Raw genomic sequence first — 27,672 nt, 5'->3', positions numbered from 1 at the left:
TTCCTTCCTTCCTTCTGTCCTTCCTTTTTTGTTTTTTTCAAGGTAGGGTCTTGCTCTAACCCAGGCTGACCTGGAATTCACTATGGAGTCTCAGGGTGGCCTCGAACTCACGGCAATCCTCCTACCGCTGCCTCCTGAGTGTGGGATTAAAGGCGTGCGCCCACAAAAATACATATTCAACTTCGGAACACTCCTCAGCTCATCCTTCCTTTAGGCGCATTTTGACTGCTGGCTCCACTGTGCAAGCTAGAGCAACGGCCCCTCCCCTTCCCACCCAGGGGTATCTACTGAAGAACATTCTTCCGCGAGTGAGAGCATTGGAAGCTGGGCCTCGGCAGAAGTGAGGACCTGCTGTTACCTGGTCACAGCAGCTGGGAGGGAAGGAGAAGGCCAAGGTCGAACCGTCCTTACCACTTTAGGTCTGAAGGGAGGGGTGATCTCCTTCCTCTCCAGTTCCTCCCAGTTGATCTCCCGAAACAAAGCGTGCTGGCGGATGTCTCCTCTCACTCCCAGTCTCTTCTCGGGCTCCCTCACAAAGAGCTGGGAAGGAGCAAGCACAAGGCACTTAACTCTCCAGGGTCAGGCACTGCGCCGCGGGGGGTTGGGCTCCCCAGGGCACAAGCCACCCTTTCCCGCTCACCTTTATGCAGATGGGCGAGGGCCAGACTGTCCCCGACTCTCCTCCAGTGAGCCTTTGTGAACACTCGGGGGTCTAAGGTTGTACCCCCCTACTCTTCCCTACACATGCTGTATTGAGAGTTACACTGAGCTGGTGTGAGATCAGCTTCAATTTGTGTTATTTATGGGATTTCCAGCAAGGGATAGAACCCTGAGCCAATTTCTTCACCTTTAAAGTGAGCCTGTTTGGGCTGCAGAGATGGCTTAGTGGTTAAGGCACTCTCTCTCTCTCTCTGGTTCTGGCTCTTAAATAAATAAACAAACAAATACAAATATTTTAAACATTAGGACCAAACAGCATGCAGTAGAAAATAGAAGATTTTTTCCTTTTATGTATTTCATTTGTCTATTCGTATGTGTGTGTAGGCGCATGTATGGGCATGTGCACATGTGGGCCAGAAGATACGTTCCTCGGGAATGCCAGTCACCTTTATTTATTTATTATTTTCAGATAGCATCTCTTACTGGTCCAGGGTTCACCACGTTGGCTAGATTGGCTGATCAGTGAGTTGCAAGGACCTACCTGTCTCTGCCTCTCCAGCATCGGTATTACACAATGGTTTGTGTGTAAAACTGCCTCCCATAGTCTCAAGTGTTTGTAGTTAAGCCTCATACTTGCTCCTAGCTGGTGGAGCCCTTGGGAGGCGGGGCTGTGCCCAGGGGCACAGGGCAGCTTGCCTCGGTGGGTGCCTGTCTCTGTGGGGGTGGGCGACCGCTTTCGCTGCTCGGGTGAAACTTCCCCTTGAAACTATGGACTGGAAGCCAAGCCTCTCGCCATGTGCTGCTGCGGCCCCAGTGGTTCGTCTCAGCAACGAGGAGGAACTGTTGCATTGGTCTGGCTTTTCAGGTAGGGTCTCACTCTAGCTGAGGCTGACCTGAAATTCACTATGGAGTCTCAGGATGGCCTTGAACTCATGGCGATCCTCCTACCTCTGCCTCCCGAGTGCTGGGATTAAAGGCGTGCGCCACCACCGCCCAACTGGTCTAGCTTTTATATATGTATGTGTGTGCATGTATGTATTTATTTAGTTATGAGAGAGAGCGAAGGAGAATGGGCTTGCTAGAGTCTTCAGCCACTGCAAATGAACTCCAGGCATGTGCACTCCCTTGTGCATCTGGCTTATGTGGGTTCTGGGGAATTGAACCTGGGTCCTTTGGCTTTGCAGGCAATTGCTCTAACTGCTAAGCCATTCCTCCAGTCCTCCTGCCTCATTTTTAAGGCCTCAATTTACACGTTCTTTTCCTTGAGTATCTCCACTGACAAGTGTCCCCCTTCTTTGCCTGTGTGCGTGTTCATACATCTGTGGGTGTGTATGTGCGAGTGTGCGTGCACATGCATGTGCTGGGTGTGTGTTCGTACATCTGTGGGCGCGTATGTGCGAGTGTGTGTGAACATGCATGTGCTGTGTGTAAGCTGGAGGCAGCCTCGAATATTGGCCTTCTCACTGGACCCGCTGCTCCCTGGCTTGGGCTGGCAGGCACTAGGGTCCTTTGTGTTCCTGCCTCCCCAGCAAGGGATTAGAAAGGCTCATGTTTGCATGGGGACCCGGGAACCGAATATGGTCCTCATGCTCACATGTACTACTGAGCTATCTCTCCTGCCCTTGGTGTCTGTTTCCAAGTCTGTCTTCCTACGGACTGTGGGGTCTGGAAAGGAGGCGCCGCTTGAAGTTCTACTTCTTACAGAGGGCGGCACAGTGCCGTGTACTAAGCGGCCATCCAGTCAATGTACGTAAGTGTCTGCGCCGTCTTTCCACTTTATCTGCAGACATGGGTCTTCCGTCCTCATCTTCCCTTAGCCTCTTGTTTTCAGCATATAGAAAAGGCACCAGGTTCACAGAAAGATATATTTTTTCTGTGGACTGAACAGGTGAGTCAACAGATAGAAAAACAAGCATTTTCTAGTCTAAGAAGTAGAGGGAATAAGTCGCTTGTCCCATATCTCTTTCCTGGAAATGGTCATATTAAGATTGCCCTCCACCTCGTAAGGATTTTTGACTAAAGATAAGATAGAATCTTTAAGTGTCTTAAGAACGGGTCCAAAACTAGCTGATGTCATAATACAATGCTTCAGGGAGTGAAGTTAGAAGTCACTGCCCTGGGCCAAGTGTGTAACAGGCTCTGCTGTCCATTAGACTTTTTAGCAAACAGGTTGATATTTGGACCTAGGAAATCATAAGAGCCAGCCGAGCTTGGCTTATATCCCTGTGAAATAAAATAACATGCTTTTAAAAATAAAATGGAAAATGAGAAATCTCAGGCTCCAAAGTTCAATATTATTTCTGGCATTGTACATAACCATGAATTCTTATTTTTCTTTCTCCTTGAGGCAAACAGACATGCTCATCGTCCAGCGGGCCGGTAGTTAGTTCAGAGGTAGGCCAGGTCCAGGGGTCTGTAAATGAAGCTTTCACTGGGAAAAGCTTTCAGGACAGTGGTTTATAGTTAGAGGAAACAGCTCTCTTAAATAAAAGGCCAGGATATAGCTGGAGTTTGTTTAAAATTTATTTGACAGTCTGGTCAAAGAAGCAATCTGTAGCCACCGGCAGCTGTGACAAACTACCTGTAACGTTCCCTTCCCCTCAGTCTGTTCTCAGACACATCTTATGAAACGGGATTTCTGTTCGTGATCATTAGTTTCCAGTCATTTTCAAACAAAAGGACAGAACATCCTGGCTGAACAAATGGGGAGAAAAAGGTCCTTTTTCTTGGCACCAGTCAACTGGGCAGCGGTGGCCCAGCTGCGCCTCTCGGAGGAGCACGGCCTCGATTGACATGCGATGGTTCAGCATGCCCCACGCACGCAGCCCTGTCCTGGGAGCGCTCAAGGCGACAGTGTCTAGTAGCAGCGGTGCTGAAAAAGATGCCACAGAAAACTGCCCCGGGCTGCAGAGACGGCTTAGCAGTTAAGCACTTGCCTGTGAAGCCTAAGGACCCTGGTTCGAGGCTCAATTCCCCAGGACCCACGTTAGCCAGATGCACAAGGGGCGAACGTGTCTGGAGTTCATTTGCAGTGGCTAGAGGCCCTGGCGCGCCCATCCTCTCTCCATGCCTCTTTCTCTCTGTCTGCTGCTCTCAAATAAATTTAAAAAAAAAAAAAACTGCCTTGGTTAACTTTTCCAGAGGACCCATGGCTTCATGGAAAAGTCTCTACAGGGAAGTTCCAAGACATGTTGTTACTCTTGGCTTTTGCACAAAAGTGGGGCCCAAGGACCAAACTTTTTTTTTTTTATTTTGAGGTAGGGTCTCACTTTAGTCCAGGCTGACCTGGAATTCACTATGTAGTCTCAGGGTGGCCTCGAACTAAAGGTGATCCTCCTACCTTTGCCTCCTGAGTACTGGGATTAAAGATGTTCGCCACCACGCCCGGCCTCCAAGGACCAAAGTTTTAAAGGAACAGAGGTGTAGAGATTAAACTAGAAGCCAGACTTCCAGACAGCAAACTATACAATGGAAGCTAATTTTTACCAGCCCACTGGCCACATTAGATGCAAGAGGAAGGACATGTTGCTGTTGTTAACTTGTGTGAGAGGAAGCAAGCTCAAAAGCATCTAAGAGGGGCTGGAGAGATGGCTTAGCAGTTAATGCTTTGCCTGCAAAGCCAAAGGATCCAGGATACCACGTAAGCCAGATGCACAAGGGGCACATGCTTTTGGAGTTAGTTTGCAGCAGCTGGAGGCCCTGGCATGCCCATTCTCTTTCTCCCTATGCCTATTTCTTTCTCTTAAATAAATAAAAGAAAAATAAAATATTTTTTATAAAAAGCATTTCAGAGCCTTTAACTGTCTTCTGGGGCTGGAGAGATGGAACCATGGGTAAAGAGGTCAGAACCTCTCAGATTCAAGATCCTGATTCCCAGGGAGAGATCTGAGGTGGCTCCATTCTAGCACCTTAGACAAGCTGTCCCTTGCATTAGAGAAGCAGAAGGATAGCGCCCTGTAAATTTAATTCCAAGTCGTTCTTCAAGGCAGACTAGTGGAAAAGATGGTTTTAAAAATATTCTTCTATTGGGCTGGAGAGATGGCTTAGCGGTTAAGCGCTTGCCTTTGAAGCCTAAGGACCCCGGTTCGAGGCTCGGTTCCCCAGGTCCCACATTAGCCAGATGCACAAGGGGGCGCACGCGTCTGGAGTTCGTTTGCAGAGGCTGGAAGCCCTGGCGCACCCATTCTCTCTCTCTCCCTCTATCTGTCTTTCTCTCTGTGTCTGTCGCTCTCAAATAAATAAATAAATAAAAATTAAAAAAAATAAGGTTTAAAACTTTTGTGCTGGAGACACCGATTAAGGTGCTTGCCTGCAAAACTTAAGGACCCAGGTTCGATTCCCCAGTACTCACATAAGCCACATGCACAGGGTGGTGCATGCACAGGGTGGTGCATGCACAGGGTGCTGCATGCACAGTTAGTTTGCAGTGGCTAGAAGTCCTGGTATGCCCATTCTTTCTCTCTCTGTCTGCCTCTTTCTTTCTCTCAAATAAAATAAAATCTTTAAAAAATTTAAAAAGCTTTTGTATATGTGAATGCGTACATGTTCATGTGTGTGGTATGTGCATGTTTGTGTGACATGGATAGGTTCCTGTGGAGGTCAGGGGACCACTTCCGGGTCAGCCAGCACCTTTCCACCTTGCTAGAGGCAGGCTTTCTCTTTCTGCCCAGCCTCCCTTCTCACTATCAGGGTCGGCGTGCTGGGATGACGGAGGCCCACCATAGCTTCTGGCGTTTTACGTTTTGGGGCAAGCCCAGCCGACTGCCGCTTTTGGTTATGAGAGAAGTGAGAGAGCGAGAAGGCGAGAACTGGCACGCCAGGGGTGCCAGCCTCTCTACTCCAACTCCAGTCACGTGTGCCATCTGTGCGCACGCGCAGCTTTGTGTGCTCAGGTCACCCTGTGCGTCTGGCTTATGCGGGACCTGGAGAGTTGAAAGTGGGTCCTCAGACTTCACAGGCAAGCTCCCTACCCGCCCCACCATCTCTCCAGCCTGCTCTGGCTTTTTACACGGGGTCTGGACACTGAACGTGCATACTCAGACTTGAGCAGGGAACCTTTTATCCACAGAGCCATCTCCCCGGTCCAGAAATGTTTTTCATATTTTTGACTTTAAACTCCCTAATAGTGTCTGCTACACACACACACACACACACACACACACACACGCACGCACGCACACACACACTTAATTAATTAGTGGCGGGGTCTCATGGATTCTCAGGCTTGCTTCAAACACACTATACAGCAGCTTGTTGCTCTTAAGAAATGCTATCCATCTTTAAAATTTTTTTAATATATTTTTATTTTTATTTATTTATTTGACAGAGAAAGAGGGAGAGAGAGAGACAGAGAATGGGTGCACCAGGGCCTCTAGCCACTGCAAATGAACTCCAGACACATATACCCCCTTGTGCATCTGGGTTACATGGGTACTAGGGATTTGAACCTGGGTCCTTTGGCTTTGTAGGCAAACATCTTAACCACTAAGCCATCCATCTAGCCCCCCCTTTTTAAAGACAAGGTTTCTGACTGACATGGAGTTGCCAAGTAGGTCACACTGGTTGGCCAGTGAGCCCCAGGCAAGCATTTGTCTCTTCCTCCTTAGTGTGTGCCACCACTCCTGGCAACCTGGCATGTTTATGTGGCTTCTGGTCTGTGTGCTTGGGAAGCAAACACTTATCGACTGTCTCCCCAGAACCCTCTGCTGATTTTCAGCATGTCCTGAGCTGTCAAGGACAGAGGTCTGACTTCTGCTTCAAAGGTGAATGCTAGAGTTTTGCTGGCAATGCCTTTTGGCGGCAGGCAGTAACCTGCTGTCAGTGTGTGAGGTGAAGTATGCATTAGTATTTCCAGTGCTCAAAGGAAGGGCACACGCAGGGAGAACGGGTCTGCATGCATTTTAAGTCTGCCTAAGACCCTCTTCTGGGGAGGCGACAAGCAGTAGGAAAGTGTTCCCTGTTCGTTTGCTGCGGCTCCCGGGCCTGGGACTGGCTTCAGCAGGGCCATCTCGAGGGGGTTAGTCCGATAGCTCTCCAAGACTGGCCGCTTCCCGAGGGCCGCTAGAGCAAACCTGCTGGAATACCCCAGCTCTGCTTCATGTCTTCCATTTCCTTTGCTGCCATACCAGGATCGTGCCCAGGGTGCAACACATGGTAGGCAAGCGCCCCATCACTGAATTATATATTCAACCCTTTTAAAATTCTGAGGTAGGTTCTCATTAAATTACCCAGGGTGGCCTTGAACTCACTCTGTAGCCAAGGTCTGGGACTTGTGATCCTCCTACCTGAGTTGCTAGGATCACAGCTGTGTTACTGCCTCGGTGAGGGCCTTAGTGTGGACCACAAAGAGAGTGGAGCCATCCAGTGCCTTAAGAGCTGTTCCTCCTCCTCGCCTTTCCTTCCTGTCCTGCTTCTGCAGACCCAAGAGTTGGAGCAGCAAAGAGAAAGACACGGTTACCCACAGCATGTCGACAACGGCCTCTGCAGTGGTGAGCGCCGTCTGTCCTGAGCATGCTGAGCACGCACGAAGCGCACGTCCGAGCTCCAGCCGTGTACGCTGATGTGATGATGGACATCTGACACTGGATGCTTTTGATTTCTTAACCAAGGCAGTGCTTTGTGACTTGAGAAAGTAAAAGGTCTCCCTTTTACCTGAGATTGAGCAGAAAAGGTTCCAACCAGGGCAGAATGAGGTGGGTTGGATGTATTTTATATAGGAAGATTGGACCAAATATATCTCCATTCAAGGGGCATAGAATTCCGTCTAAGCATTTCTTTTTATAAATGGCAAGAAGGAAATTTATTTGACTTTATTACAATATTGTATTTTTATTTATTTATTTCAGAGAGAGAGATGCAGGGGAGAGAGAGATAGAGAGAGAGACAGAGACAGACACAGAGAGAATGGCTATGCCAGGCACTGCAAATGAACTCCAGATCAATGTGCCATCTTGTGCATCTGGCTTACATGGGTCATGGGGAGTTGAACCTGGGTTCTTTGATGTTGCAGGCCAGCACCTTAGCCACTAAGCCATCTCTTCAGCCTTTATTTGGCTTTTAAGAACTAATCTTTTAAAGTTATTATTATTATTTCTATTTCAGTTAGTATGATGGTTAATCATCATTATCAACTTGATAGGATTAAGAGTCACCACAAAACACTCCTCTGGGTACATACATATGATGGTACCTCTAGAGAGATTTACCCAAGCATGTCAGACTCACCCTGACCATGGGGGTACCATCCTATGGGTTGGGGTCTAGGACTTCATGAAAAGGAGAAAGCAAGGTGCACACGAACATTCATCTCTCTGTGCAGTCTAACTGTGAATCCAATGTGGCCAGCCGTTTCTCATGTCAGCTGCCATGGCTTTTCTGCCATGATGCACTCAAACTGGCAGTTAAAATCAACTCTTCCTTCTTCCTTAAGTCACTTTTGTCAGGTATTTTGTCACAGCAATTCGCAGAGTTACTAACACAATTAGCCCACACAGTGATGAGTTTCATGAGGACAGTCTCATGTACATACGTCAATGTCAGTGTACTTTGCTTACATTAGTGCCCCTCCGCCCCTTCCCTCACCCTTTCCTTTCCTCTCTTTCCATCCTACTGGTTCCTCTCCTCACCTGAAACAGTCTCCCTCTGCTTTCATCTGGATTCTTCAAATGAGAGAAAACATGAGACATCTGTCTTTCTTCCCTTGACCCTCTTTGATACCCTGAGGATGTTTATGAGACTCATTTTGACAGCCTGCGTTCATGGCATTGGTGCTTCAGTTGACATAGAGGTGCTGGGTATTCCGGAACAGTCGACAGGCCAGTTAATAAAGTGCTTGTGTCACATGCACGAGGACCTGAGTTTGATTCCCCAGAACGCATGTCAATGATGGCGTCGTGGAGTGTGCCTTTAATCCCAGGGCCGAGGAGGCAGAAGTAGGCAGACCCCTGGGGCTTGCTGGCCAGCAAATCTAGATCAATTCACCAGCTCCAGGTCAATGAGTGACCCTATCTTAAAAAGAGGTGTACAGTGCACCTGAGGGTACCGCCGAGACTGCCCTCTCACCTCCACATGCACACACACACACGTGAGCCATATGGATGAACATGCACACACACACACACACACACACACACACACACACACACACGTAGAAAACAACCCAGTTCAGTATCCAGCACATTCTAGAACCGAGTGAAGCCACCGAGCCGAGCGCTAGACCTAAAGAGCTGACCTTATGAATCCCTTCTTTGCTTCGTTCCTCTTTTTCTTTTCTTTTTACTTTTTCTTTTCCTTTCTTTTCTTTTTTTCAGTATCAGGGATCAAAGTCAGAGCCTTGCACATGCAATTTGCCATGAGCTGCACCCCGAGGCTTTGACTGCATTTCCTACCTTCACTAAAAGGTCCTTGGCCTCACGCTCCAGCCATCGTGGGTAGAAGGGGTTGTCCATGCGGATGGAGTGGAAAAGCTCCTCCTCGTCTTGCCCGTGGAAAGGTGACTGGCCAATCAGCATCTCATAGAGAAGAACGCCGAAGGACCACCAGTCAACAGAGTGGTTGTATTTCTGACCCAGCAAGATCTGCGTGACGAGAAGACAGACAAAATTAACCCTCTGATTTCTCAAGGCCACACAACAAATGGCAGATGACACTGATGATAATATGTGACTTCAATACAGACTACACCGAAATCGCACATTTTGACCTTTTAAAATGAATTTTATTTTGCTTGAGAGAGACAGATAGAAAGAATGGGCACACCAGGGCCTCCAGCCACTGCAAAGGAACTCCAGATGCATGTGCCATCTTGTGCATCTGGCTTACGTGGATACTGGGGAATCGAACCTGGGTCCTTTGGCTTGGTAGGCAAACACCTAAACTGGTAAGCCACCTCTCCTGTCCATGTTTTGACATTTTGGAGTTGTGTTTTTCCACTTTTCATCTGGCTTTTCGTGAAAAGAACTGAACCACACCCATGGCTCTCATTTTCCCATCTGTGACGGGAAGACTTGGGTGGCAGGTTTTGGGCCTGATCAGACACTTTCATATGAACATCAAAACCTAACCTATATTATATTGACTTCTGTTATCTTATGACTGCAAAAAATACAGGAAGACATTACAAATCCGAAGAAATGTCCTTAAAAATCTCCTGACTCTTCAAGAGCCATGTGCACAGTGCCCATTACGAAGAGTCAAACTGTGTCCCTATTGCGGGAGAAGGAGGCTGGAGTAACTCGCAGCTCCAATGCAGACACACGCGCACCAGGATTTCCCAAACAGCTTTTAACAGGTTCTGAGAACAACTGATCGGGTTTCTGTGCTATGTAGGAGGGTTTAGTGTGACAGTCCACTCAACAGCAACAACAAAAGCCATTCTTTTATCAGTTTATCTTCGTCACAGAGGGCTGTGTAGCTGTCGTTCCTCCGCTTCGGTGACCACTGCTGGAAGAGAGGAGGTGCTCAGGCCACTGCGCTCAGCACCCCCACAGCCACGTCAGGGGCTCCCTTACACAGCACATTCTAGGGTGCATCACTGGGTGAATGAACAAAGAAAATGTGGGGTCGGAAGACAGGGCTTAGCAGTCAAGGCCAAAGGACCCAGGTTCCGTTTCCCAGGCCCCACGTAAGCCAATGCACAAGGTGAAGGATGTGTCTGGAGATTGTTTGCAGTGACTGGAGGCCCTGGTGTATCCATTCTCTCCCCCTGCCTCTCTCTCAAATATATAAACAAAAATAAAATATTCTTTTCAAGAAGAAGTGAACTGAGAGCGCTGACGAGCCACACACCCTTCTGTCGATCCACAACAGCAAAGGCACGGGGTCAACCAAAGTGCCCCTGTGAGGTGAACACGTGAAAGGACCGTGGCATGTAGACACAGCAGAAGGCCAGGCAGCCCACATTGATGAGCTTGGAGAACATTATGCTGCGTGCAATGAGCCCAGCACAAAAGGACAAATACTGTACGATTCCATTTCTCCACTTAAATGACGCCCACTCCACTTACTCCAAGCCCTGGACAGGGGAGTGTGGCTCAGGGACACTACAAATGTTCCTAGCACAGACTTGCTAAATAAACAGTAACTGTATTAGTTACTTCCTCATTGCTGTGATCAAACACCTGGCCAGAAGCGGCCTTAAGAAGGAAAGGGTTTATTTAGGCTCACTCTTTGGGGAGTATATTCCATTATGGTGGAGAAGACATGGTAGGCTGGCTTTTCATATTTCCACCAAGAAGCAGAGTGAACAGGAAGTGAGGCCAGTCTGTGAACCCCAAGGCCCTCCTCTAGTGACCCACCTCTACCACAAAGCTCTGTCTCCCAAAGGTGCCACAACCTTCTCAAACAGTGCCACCAACTGAGGACAAGTGTTCAAACACGTGAGTGTATGGGCACACTACACATTCAAACCACAGCTGCAGCAAACCATTTCTGATGATAAAAGAAACTTTTGCCCATTCTATGTCTGGCTGATTCTCTCTGTGTGCAGCTTGGGTAAACTCCTTACAGGTTCTGAACTTCATTCTTCAGAAATGGTAATCACCGCTGCCTAATCACCACAGGTGGCTGTGGGGATCCAATGAAAAGCCGGAAGTTCAAGGGCACCTGACATGTGCAGGTTACTATAGGTGAGCTCATGCACATCTATTTGGATAAAGCTTTTGCCCACAGGAAAGCAAAGATCAAACAGAATTTTATGATCTGCCACTGATTTTCAGTATAAAAGTGCAAATGGCTAGTTTAATTAAATATTAAAAATAGTTCAGCTTAAAGTTTACAAAAGAAAAATCACCTTAAGGAATATTCTAAAAGCAGAACTGGAGGATGACAAGGAACGACGCATACATTAGCAGCACAATCAGTGCAGCCAGACATGCGTTGAGCAAGGCCCACATGCAATTCCCAAGACTCGCCACCAGGAGGTGGCAGAGCAACCAGAAACTGCTCCCAGCAGCTAGCCATGGCTGTAAACTTTATTTTTGGCAGAGCTAATGGAAAGACATTTGGATGACAGGAGACAGCTGTGGTGGAAATTAGAGTTTTCAGGCTAGGTTATGCTAGTAAGGAAAAGGAATTCAGTCTTACGTTTGGAGGAAGGAGCAAACTGCAAATTCACATGTGGAACAGAACGTTCAAGGAAGGACCACTAACACACGCCAGGTGCTTCCACTCCCCTGTCTTCGTTTCTAAGAACTTCCTAACTACCACTGCCATCCCCACCCGCAGCACGACTGCGCAGTGCTGCTCTTCTTTCGGGGCTCCTGCGGTGAGTTGAGAGCAGTGCTCTGAGGTCCAGGTTGTTAATTTCTCTGCACGAGGAGCCCGGTTTTGACCTTTCCCTGGCATGGTCTTGTTGTCAAGAGATGCCTTGGAGGAGGGGTAGAGGCTAGAGGGGTCCCTTTCCTGTCAGTCTTACTGACCTCTCCTTCTCCTCTTTCTTTTGGGTATGTGTGTGCCGTGCATGTCTGCGTATGTATGCAGGTTGGCACACATATGTGTGAGAAACATACATGTATACCCATGCATGTGGAGGTCAGAGGTTGATGCTGCACGTCTTTGTCATTCTCTGCCTTATTTCTTTTTCTTTTTCTTTTTTTTTGTTTTTGTGTTTCAAGGTAGGGTCTCACTCTAGCTCAGGCTGACCTGAAATTCACTATGTAGTCTCAGGGTGGCCTTGAACTCACAGCGATCCTCCTACCTCTGCCTCCCAGCTGCTGGGACTAAAGGCACGCGCCACCACGCCCGACCTTCTTTACCGTATTTCTTGAGGCAGTGTGGCTCACTGAACCCAGAGCTCTCCAGCTCAGCCAGGCTAGCTAGCCAGCTTGTCCCTGGGACCGGCCCATCTTCCAGTCTCCAAGCGCTGGAATCACAGGCATGTACCAGCACACCATGCATTCATGTGCGTGCTGGAGCCCCGAGCTTGGGGCCTCACACTTGCATGGCAAGCACGTTGCCAACTAAGCCCCCAAATCTCTTCTTCTTTTGCCCCCCACCTTCCCCTCTGCCTTCTTTACCACAACCCGTGAGAACCACACTTTGAAACCTTCAGATACTGATGATGGCTTCATGGCGACTGTCTCAGCGCCTCTTTGTCACTTTCTCTCTCTCTGTTTCCTTCTGTTTTTAGTTTTGTGAGGTAGGCTCTCACTCTAGCTCAGGCTGACCTGGAATTCGCTATGTAGTCTTAGGGTGGCGTATTACTCATAGTCATCCTCCTATCTCCGCTTCCCCAATGCTGGGATTAAAGGTGTGAGCCACCATGCCCGGCTCTTCTCTTTGTCTCTAAGTGGCAAAAATACCGGCTCCTTTTGCCCATCGTGCTAGGGCATTAAGGTGCTTCCAGTCTTGAACTGATGAGCCACTGGGGGAGGCCCAGTCTGGCACTCATTGACCACTCGGCCTGGTATTGGGTTCTAAGTATCCCTGCTTTCTTTAGGGAGCTGTGTGTATCTACTGAAATCCATATGGATGGACTCTACTGCCGGTGTAAATCTGCAAGTAGGATGTTTTCTTAGTGTTTGTTAAAGTGAGCTGGGGCCTCCATGTACGTGTAAGTAATAAAAAGTGACCTCAAAGATGTTTGGGTTGAAGCGCCTGCAGCAGCAGTAGCGCAAGGCGCGGTTCAGACACGCGGTTCAGAGTGAACGCAACTCGCACGCGCACATCGCGAGCCCAGCGCGAGGCGGGAGAACAAGTGGTGCCGGCTTTGCTTTGTTGCGCAGATTGTCACCGCGTGTGAGGCTCAAAGCAGCGACGACCTCAGTAACTATGCTTTGGCCAAAAAGAAACTGGCTTAAATAAAACTGAATGTATTAATAACTTTGAAACTATGGGCTTATTTCTGCTATTGTCAGTGACAAGCCTTGTCTTAAGTATGTATGAGAGCTTGTTTCCTATTGTGAGTTGTCTTTTCTCGCTGTACCAGTGTGGGACTCAGGAATTGGAATAAACAAATCAGACCTGTCAACCCCAGAATCCTAAAGGGTTAAACCAAGATTACTTACAAAATTACTTAATCTCTCCATTTTAATGAAGTATGCACATTGTGTACTAATAAATAGAATAAAATTAAGTTATTTAATCCTACTTTTATCTCACTCTTAGCTCAATCTGATTTATACATTTTGGTCCTGTTCTATAACACACAGACCATACTAATTGGCAGAAGTGTATGAGATTCATATCTAAATACACACACACACACACACACACACACACATACAAATATATATCTTGAAGGTGTTTGTTTAAGTGACAAGGAAGCATGATCGAAGACTGAAAATATACATAGAGGGCAGTGGTGGCTGGGGCTGGAGGGAAGCCAGTAGAAGGAGATCCAGGGCAAGAGATGGCTGATGTCCTAGATTAGGAATTCCCAGGAAGGACGATGGGAGGAGCTAGGCAGTCTTTAGGTGAGTATTTCAGAGCTTTACTCTGAGGACGGGAAAGAACAAATTGGGTGGGCGGAGGTCTTAATTCAGTTTAAGGTGGGGGGGTGGCTCAATGGGCAAAGTACCTGGTGTGTAAGCCCCGCCTGCTGAGGTTGGACCCCAGGGCCCACATAAAGCGGGACGTGGCGGCCAACATCTACCATAACCTGCCCACAAGCTAGGCGGGAGGCAGAGGCCACCAGCTCGCCTGCCATGAGGGGAGGGGGAGAGGGAAAGAGAGAGAAAAAGAGAGAGAGAGAGGGACAGAGAGAGAATTGGTGCTCCAGGGCCTCCAGCCACTGTACTCAAATTCCAGATGCGTGCATCTTGTACACCTGTGCCACCATGTGAGCTTGCAACACCTTGTGCGTCTGGCTTACATGGGACCTAGAGCGTCAAACATGGGTCCTTAGGCTTTGCAGGCAAGCGCCTTAACTGCTAAGCCATCTCTGTCTTCTATAAGGTGGAAGGAGAGAACTGACTTTCAGCACCGCCCTCTGATGCAGAATTATACACATGAGCCTGCACTCTTGCACATGATCACACTCACAAACACACAGATCATTTAAAAATGTCAGGGGTGAGAAGACATGGGAAGTGCCGTGTAATCGGGACTCCGAGTTTGGTTAGATTTGGAGAAGGACAGCGGAGAATGTGCGGATAGTTTACCATTTTCTGTCAAGTGGCTGGGCAGACGACCTGTGATGAATGAAGAGAAATATCAAAAGACAAAGGGAGGGCAAGCTCGACAGAAAGTGAGTTTTGAACCAGTTACGTTTAAAGGGCCAGTGACGTGTACTGGGAGATATCAGGTCACATGACTCAGGAGTGAGACTAAGTTCAAACTGGCCATGTGGATTCTGGAGTGAATGACACTTTCACAGATAAAGGCGCATGTAGAAAACGTTCTGTGAGAAGAGAGGAAGACCAAGCATGGAACCAAAGGAGCTGAGCTTCAGCCTGAGAGAAAGAGCGAGGTGGCAAAAAGAGAAGCAGGGCTGGCGAGGTGGCTCAGTGGTTAAGGCGCTTGCCTGCCAAGCTGGACCAGAGTTGAATGTCCCAGTTCCCATGGAAAGCCAGATGCACAAAGTGGCACACACATCTGGAGTTGTCTGCAGTAGCTAGTGGCCCATTCTCTCCGTAGCTGGGCATGGTGACCCACATTTTGAATCCTAGCACTTGGGAGGCAGAGGTAGACAGAGGTGGGAGGATCGTCGTGGGTTTGAGGCCACCCTGAGACTACAGAGTGAATTCCAGATCGGCCTGGGCTGGAGCAAGACCCTGCCTCAAAACAAAACAACAACCATACCAACAACAAAACCAAAACCAAGAGAAGCAAGCCACTAAAGCGAAGTTCTGGAAGGTGCAGGAGAAACAGAAGTAGAGGAGGAGGCTGGCTAAGGGGGGCTCATGGTGAAGAACGTATGAGGGTACATGGACATCACAGGTGGAGGGAGACCGGGAGGCGGCTCATGGGGGGCTGAGAGAACAACCAAGGAGACCGGCTCTGACCAGGACGGTGCTGCGGTCGGAGCCCAGGGACTAGGTGTCAGCGTCCGCTGAGGGAGCGCAGCGCTGAGTGGAGTCACCCCTCCAAGGACTCCTTCGCTGATGCCTTAGTCAGCCTTGGAAACATCCCAACCGAAACGGGTTTGTTTATTGTGGTGACAATCTGTATTTGTGCCCATCTGAAGGAAGCACCAATTCCTCAGATCAGAAAGTTATTAAATCAATGAAGTGAGCTCTCTGAGCTTGGTAATTCCTGCACGGTTAAGCCCATGATCTCCTGCGGAACAGGGGCAAAGTTAAATGTCACAGAAGCCCAGCCAAGCTGCGCAGCTCCCCGCCTTAGCTGCCACGGTTACTTGGGGACCGACAAGGCTTTGCTGCGGAAGTTGTCTACTTGGGAAATCACAGGTCTCATGGCCTTTATCAGAAAACTGCCCTCATTGCCAAAGCCACAGCCAGTCGTTTGTTCTTCCCGATGCTATTTACTTTCACTTTAATGTGCCAATCTCTTCGCTGGATCCCTCCATGCAAGGGAAGATGGCTCAAATCCACCCATGTCCTCACATGGTGAAGGATGAAGGGTGCATATGGGACCTGTTGCTGTATTACCTTTGGGACTTTTTGTGAAGCTGTAATTACTCCAGAATAAAAAGAGTTTTCCAAAAGTGATTAAGTGGGGACAGGTAAGGTAACTCTTCTAGTAAAGTGGCTGTCTTGCAAGCATGAGGTCCCGAGTTTGATCCCCAGTACCCATATCGATGCTGGGCAGTGTGGCACGTGCTTGTAGTCCTGGCACTGGACAGGTAGATCCCTGGGATTCTCTGGCCAGCCAGACTAGCCTAATGGGTGAGCTTCAGGTCATTGAGACTCTCTCAACAGGAGGTGGGTGGCGTTCCTGAGGACGAAACCTGAGGTTGTGCCCTGTCTCGACATGTATTTGCACATGCATGCATGCTCCTTCCAAATGCATACTCTCAAACACATGTTCATCCATCCATCCATACACACGAACACGCATGCACACCACACACACACATGTAAGCAAAAATAGTGACAGTGTGAGATTTCCAAGCAAGCACTCAGTTGTGTGAAGGATCCAAAGGCAAAAATAAAGTGAGATAAATAAATATACCAACGCTATGGGAATATACTAAGCTATGGGAAAGACCACATGGCACATGGGACATGTTGCTGTATTACCTATGGGACTTTTGTGAATCTATGATTACTCCAGAATAAAAAGAATCACCCATCCATACCTAAGTGGGTAACGGGGAATTCCATAAAAAAGGGAGAGGTATGTATGAGTTTAGTTAGATCAATGGATGTCTTCTGAGAAAATGCTGCTACTCTGGGTGTTCAGATTAAGATGATAAATTTTTACTGTTATTAATGTTTTAATAATTGTTGAAGTCATTGTCATTATTATCGGGACTCCCCTGACTCCGCCTGCCTTTGCTGTAGGCGTGTTGGGATGATGGGTGGGTACACAGAGCCTGGCTTCCTGTGGGTCTTGGGGATTCAAGCTCTGGTGCAGCAAGTGCTTCTCCTCACTGAGCCATTTCCTCGGCTGGCTCCCAGTTGAGGTGCTTTTGTTTATTCTTATTTATTTGAGAGAAAGAGAAAGAATGGGCACACCAGGGCCTCCAGCCACTGCAAACGAACTCCAGATGCATGCGGCCCCTTGTGTATCTGGCTAATGTGGGTCCTGGGGAACTGAGCTTTGAACTGGGGTCCTTAGGCTTCACAGGCAAGTGCTTAACCGCTAAGCCATCTCTCCAGCCCAGCCTGGGGTGTTTTAAGTCTGGGGTGGGTCACAGCCATGGGGGAGAGTCCTTCACTTTTCTAGCGCCAGGGAGAGGCTATGAGTAGAGTCCTCACAAGATCCTAAGGGTGATCTGCACACATGGCTGCATCTAGCAAATGGCCCCTGAGCCCAGTGCAAATCTTGAACCCAAACACTGGAAACCTTCTGAGGCGAAGGGGCTGGCCAGCCGGTGTGGGGCGCGTGGCCGCAGGAGCCTACCTCCGGGGCGATGTAGTCAGGAGTGCCGCAGAACGTGTTGGTCTTGCTGTCCCCCAGGATGTTCTCCTTGCACATCCCGAAGTCTGCGATCTTGATGTGCCCGTCTCTGTCCAGCAGGATATTATCTAGCTTCAGGTCCCTGAGAAACAAGAGCAAGGCGACATTTCACGTGACTCGATATAATTTACTTAAAATAAGTTACCATGGTGCCTCTGCGGGGGGCAGCTTGCTGACCCCCACACCATGCTCTGTCCAGTGTTCCCGGCGCCTGCTGCGACTTTCGTTCTCCTGATCTGTGGTCCACGCACAGGGCTTTCCCCAGAGCCCCGGCTCTCCTGCTCAGACGGCTTGGGCACGATCCTCTGGCAGACGTTTTACCTGTCATGTCACACTGGTCTTACATTCAGCACCCAATCCACATTCCTTGTTATGGGTGACGAGTCAGGCAAGTGAGTGTGTAAATGACCCATGCTGCCTCTCCAGGGTTGCGTCATACAGTTTTAAGAGGGGCCCTCAAGAAACAGTGTTTGGACATGAAGACAGTTGACAATGAAATACCTTCTTGAGCCAGTAGCTGATGATGCTCAGTACAGGGTGGTGTTTAGAACTGTGCAGCATCTTTTTTGTTGTTTTTTGAGACAGGGTCTCACTGTAGTCCAAGCTGACCTTGAATTCGCTATGCATTCTCAGTCTGAGGACTGCTGGTATTAAAGGCATGTGCCATCATGCCCAGCTACATGTGTTTATTTATATTATATTTTATTTATTTCTTAGTGATAGAGAGAGAGAAAGAGGCAGATAGAGAACAAGAATGGACATGCCAGGGCCTCCAGCCACTGCTAATAAACTATAGACACATGCGCCACCTTGTGCATCTGGCTTACGTGGGTCCTGGGGAATCATACCTGTGTCTTTAGGCTTTGCAGGCAACCAGCGTAACTGCTAAGCCATCTCTCCAGCCCTACATCTATTGTGTTTGCCTGTGTATGGGTGTGTGTGGTGTGTGTATATAGATGCACGTTCCTATGTGTGTGAGTACGCATGTGCATTTGTGCATGCCCGTGTGCAGACACGTGTGTAAGCGCCAGAGGTGGACTTTGTGTGGCATCTGCAGCCATTTTCCATCATCTTGTTTTGAGACAGAGTCTCTCACTGAACCTGAAGGACACCAAGTCAGCTAGATCAGGCAGCGAGCCATTTTGGGGGGGGTCTTCCTGACTCTGTGTCCCCAGTGCTGGGATCACAAGCAAACGCCCCTGGGCCTGGCTTTGACATGGCTACTGGGAGTCTGAACTCAGATCTTCATGTCTGCATGGCAAGCAGTTTACTGCCTGGGCCATGTACCCAGCCCCACCCTGGACAACATCTGCACAGAGCCCCTGGCATGCACAGAGGGGGCAGACAAAGCTGCCCCATCAGAAAATCATTTGATTTCTCTGTCCCATTTGCCCAGGATGCTCAGGGTAAGAGTCAGCACTGAGCTGACACCCTATCCCAGCACCTCTCATTGTGAGAAAGGAAAGGCCTCAAATCTGCCCTTTTGCCGTGATCGTCTGATTGCTCCTTTGTAAGCCACCTATACTGCCCCTAATTCCAAGTCCACTTTAGGAAGACGAAGCCTAGCTTACCTAGAATCAGAACCCCGGAACATCATGTCAGTGAATTGTTCCTTCCAACACTCCCAACAGGCTGTTCAATTCTTAGACACGTATGAGTTAATAATTTATTTTAAATAAATGACCCAAATTCTGCTTTCCTGTAATCTTACCAATTGGTCTTTCTAACATCACATCCAATACCCTGAATATTTGAGAAGTGATATTTAAATTTTCTCTTGACTTTCCTTTACTAAGCTCAAGGACTTTGCTCCTCACACAACATGGTTTTCACACCCTTCAACACTGTGCTCTCTGCTCTTCAAACAACCCAAGTCTGTCAACTTTCTTCTTGAGAGCAGATACCCCAAATGGTACTGTCCTCTGGACTAATGTCCTCTGTGGAGATGACCTATCTAGTACAGATAACAGTGGCATTTTAGTGCCAGTTGGATTCCTTTGGCCTTTTGTTAGCTTGGCCCAATATATAGCCCAGGTTGTTTTTCTGCACAATAGAAATGGTTATTTGAGTTTCAGCAAATTGAAACCTCCAATTCTGTCCATCTATCTACCTACCTATCTACCTAGTAGGAAATAAGCCCTTATCCCAGTTTCCTTATATACGGTGCCTTGAAAGTTGGCTTTTAAAAGGTATTTCTGGGGCTTCACTTGAAGTCAGTTACCTCAAAGCATCATCTATTTCAGTCAGCAGGATTTCATGAGTCCTCGTTTGCCATAGAGCATCGAGCTTTTCTTCCCTTTCTGTCATTTGTCTATGAACTCCTAAACTTGCAGGTCAATACAGCAAAGACAAGGCACATGCTAATGATACACTCACTGCTCAGGATGGTCAGGTGACGTGACCCAAGGGGAAGGATCAGCCACTGCGCTTCTCTTCCCGGATGCTCTCCTAGAGGGAGGGTGTGCCAGCCTCCCTTCCTCCCTCTCTGCCTCCATGGACTGGATTCACTGCCTCAGCCATTTTCTCTTTTTATTTTTTTGTTCATTTTTATTTTTTTATTTGAGAGTGACAGAGAGAGAAAGAGGCAGAGAGAGAGAGTGAGATTGAGAATGGGCACACCAGGGCTTCCAGCCACTGCAACCGAACTCCAGACACGTGCGCCCCCTTGTGCATCTGGCTAACGTGGGTCCTGGAGAATTGAGCCTCGAACCGGGGTCCTTAGGCTTCACAGGCAAGCACTTAACCACTAAGCCATCTCTCCAGCCCCATTTTCTCTTTTTAAATGCTGGAGTTGCTTAGATGAACTTAGACCATGAGTGGGTATGTCTGTGGAGCTGCTCTGGGCATGCCCTTAGAGAAGGAGAAGGCTAAGTTACAAAAGAGAAAAATGCAGTGTTTAGGCAAGAGCAGAGATAAAGGCTACAAAATTCAAAGAGAGGGCTGGAAAGATAGGTCAGTGGTTAAAGGTGCTTTGCAAAGCCGGCTGGCCCAGGTTCGATTCCCCAGTACTCACATAAAGCCTGATGCACAGAATGGTGCATGGGTCTGGAGAGTTTGTTTGCAGTGGCAAGAGGCCCTGATGTAGATACACACACACACACACACACACACACACACACACACACACAAACACACACTTTCTCTCTCTCATAAGTACATAAATAAAATATTTTAATACGGGCCACAGAGATGGCTGAATGGTTAAGGCACTTGCCTGCAAAGCCAAAGGATCTAGGTTCGATTCTCCAGAACCCTCATAAGCCATATGCACAATTTGATGCTTCTGCCTTTCTCTCTGTGTTAAATAAATAAATCTTTAAAAATCAGAGAGAAATAAAGATGACCAGGCAGAATCTGTCTTGTTCCTTACCAAGAATGCCCTGTGCCCTTTGTCTTGGCCTCTCAAAGAGACTCCCATTTGGCTTGTGCATGAGTTCAAATGGTTCTAAATTGTTTCTCTAAACCATGCTCTTCCATGTTTGTCTGTCTCCTGTGCTCGCCTGCAGCTTGGGAAGGGTGGCCACATGTGCCGCTGGTTGCTTGTTGCATTGTGACAGCTCGAATGACAGTATGGCATGCCCTGAGCCACCAGTGATGTCTGTGGACGAGTGAGCCGCCAGCCAGAGAGCACCGGTTGTGACGCACGCCTGAGGAGCTACCCCCCCCCCCAGCGTTTGCTCTACTTCCGGGGAGCATCTGCTGCTTAGAGAAACTGAGAGTAGATCTCAGCTGTTTTGGTAGAGTTGAGACTGACAGATGTCCCCATGCACCACCAACAGATTGGGCAAGACTGCGAAGCCCGGAGAGCATCTCAATGCAGGCCGGTTCCATTTCTCTCGTACTCTCTCTTTTTCACGCTGCCACACTTTCATGGTCAGGGCCAAAGGTGCTCTACAGAACCGTTTCTCATTAGGGATTATGAACCTTCTGCCTCATGACCCTTCACTAGAGTTAGATACATGCAGTTTCATTCCAATTTAGAACTTTTGTCACCGTCAGTCTGATTATAGGAAGAACTTCTTAAAAATGTATTTATGTGTGTGGGTATGTTTTTTTATATTATTTATGTATTTGGGAGAGACAGAAAAAGAGGCAGATGAGAGATAGTGACAGTAAGAGTGAGAGAGAGAGAGAGAGAGAGAGAGAGAGAGAGAGAGAGAGAGAGAGAGAGATTGGGCATACCCGGGCCTCTAGTCACTACAAATGAACTCCACATGCATGCGCCACCTTGTGCATCTGGCTTATGTGGATACTAGGGAATCAAATCTGGGTCTTTAGGCTTTTCAGACAAGTGCCTGAACCACTAGGCCATCTCTCTAGCCCAGATAAGTGTTTTTGTTTGTGTTTGGGTGCATGTTTGTGTGTGCGCGCACCTGCATGTGTGTGAGCATGCGTGTGGAAGCCTCAGGTTGATGTCAGATGTTCTCCTTGGTGGCTCTTCACCTTGTGTCCTGAGATAAAGCCTCTTACTGTGAGCCTGGAACCTGTCAGTTTGGCTGGCCCAGCTAGCCAGCCTGCTCTGGGCATCTCCTCTTCCTGCCTCTTGCACACTGGAACTGCAGGAAGGAGGCCATGCGTACCTGCTCTCTTATGTGGCTGCTGAGGATCCGAACTCAGGTCCCCACGCATGCACGGCAAGTGCTTTACCCACTGATCCATCTTTTCAGCCCTTATATTCAACTACTTCTGCAAAAATTTCAGGTTTTCTATCTAATCGACACGTTATACCGCATGGGTATCATTTATAGATAGGCACATAGTTTCTAGAATTTGGTTGGATGTTTTTTTTGGGCGGGGGAGTCACCTCTAGACAGCCAGATGTCCAGCTGTGGTGCCATTCATAAGGCCATGGGACATGAACACAGTTTCTGATACTTGCCCTGGGTTGTCTTGCTTGTATGTATATTTCATCCTTTGATTCTCATAATAAGTATTTTTTACCCATATTTTTCTAATAAGACAAAAAGTCTCGTACAGTTGCTGGGATTTAGCTAAGATCTCTGAGACACTCAGCGGGCTGGGATGCAAGCCTTGGTCTTTATCCTCTAACACATCTCTCTATAGCGGTATCACCTGGTCTTTGTCATCAAACAGGTCTTGTTCAAATATACAAGGATGCATTTCAAGTGATTCTAAAAATAATGTTCTCTGTGCCTCTGGCTAGGAAAAATAAGCTTCATGTCAAATTTCCAATCTATTCTCTAAAGCAGGCCACATGTGTTTGGGATTGTGAGAGAGAAGGTCATGGAAGCTTTGAGAGATTTAAGTTGAAATGGGAAAGACTCAGAAAAGCTTCTTTGCAAAGCCAGACCTCCATAGAGATTTTTAAAAAGAAGAAGAAGAAGAAGAAGAAGAAAACAGAAGACCAGCCAGGTTCCCTGGAGCTGATTTGATATGCCATAGAACACAAGGGTCTTGAAGGTTCTGCGGCTCCTCATGCAGCATGCCCCTCATCTACAGCCAGCAGGGCATCAGGACCCAAAGGAGAAGCCAACAGTGCCAGGCTGCTGTGCCTCCATGAGCCCTTGTAGGCTCAAGACAATGCCCCTCGATGCATCGGCTGCAACGGAAAAATTAGTGGAAGCTGTCCACACAGCTGTGTGGTCAGGGGAGAGAGAGAGAGAGAGAGAGAGAGAGAGAGAGAGAGAGAGAGAGAGAGAGAGAGAGAGAGAGAGGAGAAAACCAGCTTCATGGCTTGGTCAGCCCTGTACTTTCCTCTCTGAACCTCCCACTGCTGCTCATCCCGCAAGGTCCACGAGGGCTGACTGCTTGTCTCTTGTGACATCTGACAAGATGACTCACGTGTCTGTTGTGACATCTGATATGACTCATGTGGAAGCATTAGGAAGTGGCTTCAATGCTGTGTGGGGTCCGGTGTACCATCAAGAAAATACAACCAGTTCTCCTTCAGGTCTGCTGTCCTAAGATCTGAGTCTTCTGTTTCCATATTTTCATAAGTCCTTGTTTGGACATTTAATTACAATCAGGGTTTATGACATTTTGAAAGATACCACTGTGCTTCCTTTGTTGTTGTTTAGAGGTGGGGTCTCACTCTATCCCTGGCTGACCTGGAATCCACTATGTTGCCTCAGGCTGACCCTGAACTCATTGTGATCCTCCTAGCCTGTCTACCGAATGACACCTGGCTTACTATTTTATTATTTTATTTTATGAAGTATCATCTCACTCTAGCCCAGGCTGACCTGGAATTCACTATGTAGTCCAAGACCGGCCTCAAACTCATAGCAATCCTTCATGCTCCATGCCCAGCTTGCTCTTTTTCTTGTTGTTAATTGACAATTTCATACATGTGAATGATGTGGCTGCGGCTTGGGAGATGGCTCAGCAGTTAGAGCGCTTGCCACTGAAGCATGAGGCTGTCTCACGCTGGAGATCGCCAGGTTCCACTCCCCAGAACCCATGCTAAAAAAGCTGGATGTGCCCATATAAGTCCTTCCGCCCAGTCCGTAGGAAGCAGAGGCCAGAGAATCACTGGGGGTCACTGGCAGACAGCAGCCCCCAGTTGTGGAGGATACCCCCCCCCTCAAGGAAACACGTAAATGAGTGATCCAAGGAGACCTGACATTCTCCTCTGGCCTCTGTACCCATGTCTGTGGCATCTACACACACAGCACTTAACATACCCCACACAAAAGAAAGCACTGACGTATTGTGACCACGCTCGTCCCCATTCTTACCCTCCCTTATGCCGCGCCCCTACTGCTGAACCACCTCTGCTTTTGTGGGTCCACTGGCAGGTGGTGAAAAATAGTGTACCCCTACTTCTCTCCATCACACGGCTTCAGTTCTTGTCACTGCCCAACCATGGGCTCCTTATTGATTGATTTACTTTTTCTCCCTTTGGCCTTATCTTTTGAGTGTTCACAGTTGGGGCGCTGGGGTGGGATGCAGAGCCCTGTGCCTGCCGAGCACGCGCTCCTGCACCGGGCTGCCTGACCCTTCCCGGACCGCGTGGCTGTGCCGATCTGCTCCTTCTCTTCAGTCATGCCCTCCACGCACAAGTCCTTTCCCCTTAAAAATCCACCAAAACATGGGAAATTTTTATTGTCTGATCTTCCCTACTCAATTTTGACAAAGTCTTTTCTTCCCACAGCTCTTGATCTTTCAATGGGATCATACTCACTTGGACCTTTAGATTATGCACTGTTCAGGTCTTTTCCTGTAATTCTACCAAAAACCAAACAAACAAAAAACAAGACTCCAGAGAGTTGCTTTCTTAGGCATTTAGGATGTCTATTTTTCTGCTCCACAATGCTTAGTTTACATTCAATGGACACCAAGTAATTCCATGATACTATCTGTAGAGGGTATAGAAGGGTGTGCTCTATGCTTATATGTTTATATATGTATGTATACGTGTAATATATATGCATATATTTGTGTGGAGATATATATACATATTCATATATATATATATATATATATATATATATATATATATATATATATATACATACATATATATATATTTTTTTTTCCTTGAGGTAGGCTCTCTAGTCTAGGCTGACCTGTAACTAACTCACTCTGTTGCTTCAGGCTGGCCTTGAACTCACAGTGATCCTGCTACCCTGCCTCCTGAGTGCTTGATGAAAACCATGCACCACATGACTGGCTATATGCACGTATATTTGAGGCAGAACCTCACTACAGTTCAGGCTATTCTTGAACTTGCAATCATCCTGCCTCAGCCTACTGAGTGCTAAGTTTACAAGCAGGCACACTGTCATGGCCGCTATCTGTTTATTTAAACTTTTACAAACTGTGACTGTCCACGTCCCAATGCCCACAGCCTTAACATAGCTTCATGTAAGAAACAGGTCTTCGCTGATGTGATTAAAGATTTCACCATGAACTCTTCCTGGATCCTGTATGTGTGCATGCATGCATGTGTTGACCTAACCAACGTGTGTTCTTCCAGGGCCCCACAGAGGAGAGAAGTGTGGGGGCAGATCACGTGGTGACAGAGGCAGAAATTGGAGGGCGCAGCTGCAAGTGAGGAAACGCCCACAGGCACCTCGGGCTGGCGCAGGGAGGGAAGGCCCTGCTCTCAAGGCTTTGCCAAGTGCGCCCGCCCACGCCTTGATTTCAGACTTCTGGCCTCTAGAACTGTGAGAGAATATTCTATTTGTATAACCCACCAAGACTGTAGCAATTCCTCATGGCAGTCCTTGAAAACTAATGCAAACACTTTTGTGAATAAACCCAGAGAATTATAATCCTAAGTGATAAAAAGAAGGAAAGAAATTGATTCTTCTTGTTAACTTGTTAAGTCAGTTGCCAAATGAAGTGTTTATACCAGTAAAATGGCACATGTGAGTTGAATCATGTCTAAGGCTGGCCAGAGGCCAATGATGTTGACGTCGTGGTTTGAACCTTCTCTGCGCACAGTGCGTTGTCTTCAACAAGGACCATGGAATGTGGAAGCTGGTGGCTCATCCCCAATTTTAATTTGACAATACCTTTCAAGGATCTGCTAAAATCTTGGGGTTAGAGAGATGGTTCAGTGAGTAAAGTGTGGGCCTAGAAGTTTGAGGCCCCGACTTCCCATCCTTATTGGAACTTTTCTCGGGTAAAACATGCCGTGGCACACACCTGCAGTCCCCGGGCTGGGGGGCTGGGGTCCCTAGAGCTCATAGTCCAGCCGAAGTGGGGAGCTCTGGATTCATGAAGAGCCCGTGTCTCACAGAATAAGGGAGGCAGTGAGAGAGGACGGCAGCAGGCCTTGGCTCTGACCTGCACACATACACGTGCCCACACACACGTGCAAACACGCGCACACATGCAAAAGAAGGATCTCCTACAATCTCAATCATACACTGAATAAGACAAATGTGCCTCCTCAATGCACAGGGCAACCGAGGAACACATGACTTCCAGGCAAGGGCAGAGCACGGCCTGCCACGTGGGTATCTGTTGTTTATGCACATTTATTATTTATACACGGTTCATACACACTTATTCACAAGACGGCATGAGAGAAAGAAGCATGGAGCTAAGGGGCTGGGTGTACTGGGCGTGTGCATTTAGTTTTGTGAGGTCCTTTTCAACTCTGACATCTCTGATTCTCTCATCTTCCAACATTCCTATAATTACTTCTTTTATATCCCTCCACCCACTCACCTATCCATTTATTCATAAACCAATCAACTCATCCACATATCCAGTTATGAATCTGTCTACTCATCCATCCATGCATTCCTCCCATACAATCTACTAAATATCCAGGTACAAGTATATTTTACACATAGCACACATTATAGAGAGATTTTAAAAAATGTGTCTTGGTAGCCGGGCGTGGTGGCACACGCCTTTAATCCCAGCACTCGGGAGGCAGAGGTAGGAGGATTGCCATGAGTTCAAGGCCACCCTGAGATGACAGCGTTAATTCCAGGTCAGCCTGGACCAGAGTGAGACCCTACCTCGAAAAACCAAAAAAAATAAAAATAAAAATGTGTCTTGGGCTGGAGAAATGGTTAAGAGGTTAAGCACTTGCTTCTGAAGCCTAAGGACACTGGTTCAAGGCCCAATTCCCCAGGAACCACGTTATCCAGATGCACAAGGGGGTGCACATATCTGGAGTAAGTTTGCAGTGGCTGGAGACCCTGACATGCCCATTTTCTCTCTCTCTTTCTCTCTCTCTCTGCCGTTCTCAAATAAGTTAATAAAACAAAAAAAATGAAAAATATGTCTTGATCAAGCCTTCCAAGTAATGTTTTGATATTTATCAATTTACTATAGATTAAAAATGGTATAAATCAATTCCTTAATCTATTATCATGCAGATTATTAGAAAAAATTATAATGATTCTAATTAAGAAGACTGAGTTCCCAAGCCTCCCCTAGGACTTCAGCTCTGTGACTTTAAACAAGCCGGCCAGTCCTGCCTGGAGTACCTCTGGCCCTGAAAGGGTCCTTGTTGCCCCATGGAGTTCTTGGATAATTGGCGCACATTCTGGAAACGGCAAAGCC

General features: G+C 47.7%; 1 protein-coding gene across 1 annotated transcript in view; it reads right to left on the bottom strand.

Moving 5' to 3' along the window:
- The window catches only part of Prkcq (protein kinase C theta), a 153,108-nt gene that overhangs the window by 4,208 nt on the left and 121,228 nt on the right, over positions 1-27,672 (bottom strand). The window contains exons 15-17 of the mRNA XM_004662392.2: positions 17,626-17,764; positions 9,048-9,236; positions 412-540 (exon numbers count right to left, since the gene is read on the bottom strand). Of these exons, the coding sequence (XP_004662449.2) occupies positions 412-540; positions 9,048-9,236; positions 17,626-17,764 (457 nt within the window). The remainder of the gene's footprint in view (positions 1-411; positions 541-9,047; positions 9,237-17,625; positions 17,765-27,672) is intronic.

This window comes from Jaculus jaculus, chromosome 15 (genome assembly GCF_020740685.1).
Source record: "Jaculus jaculus isolate mJacJac1 chromosome 15, mJacJac1.mat.Y.cur, whole genome shotgun sequence".
Taxonomy (NCBI): Eukaryota; Metazoa; Chordata; class Mammalia; order Rodentia; family Dipodidae; genus Jaculus; species Jaculus jaculus.
The sequence above is the reverse complement of the archived record's forward strand: the minus strand, read 5'-3'. Positions and strand labels throughout refer to the sequence as shown.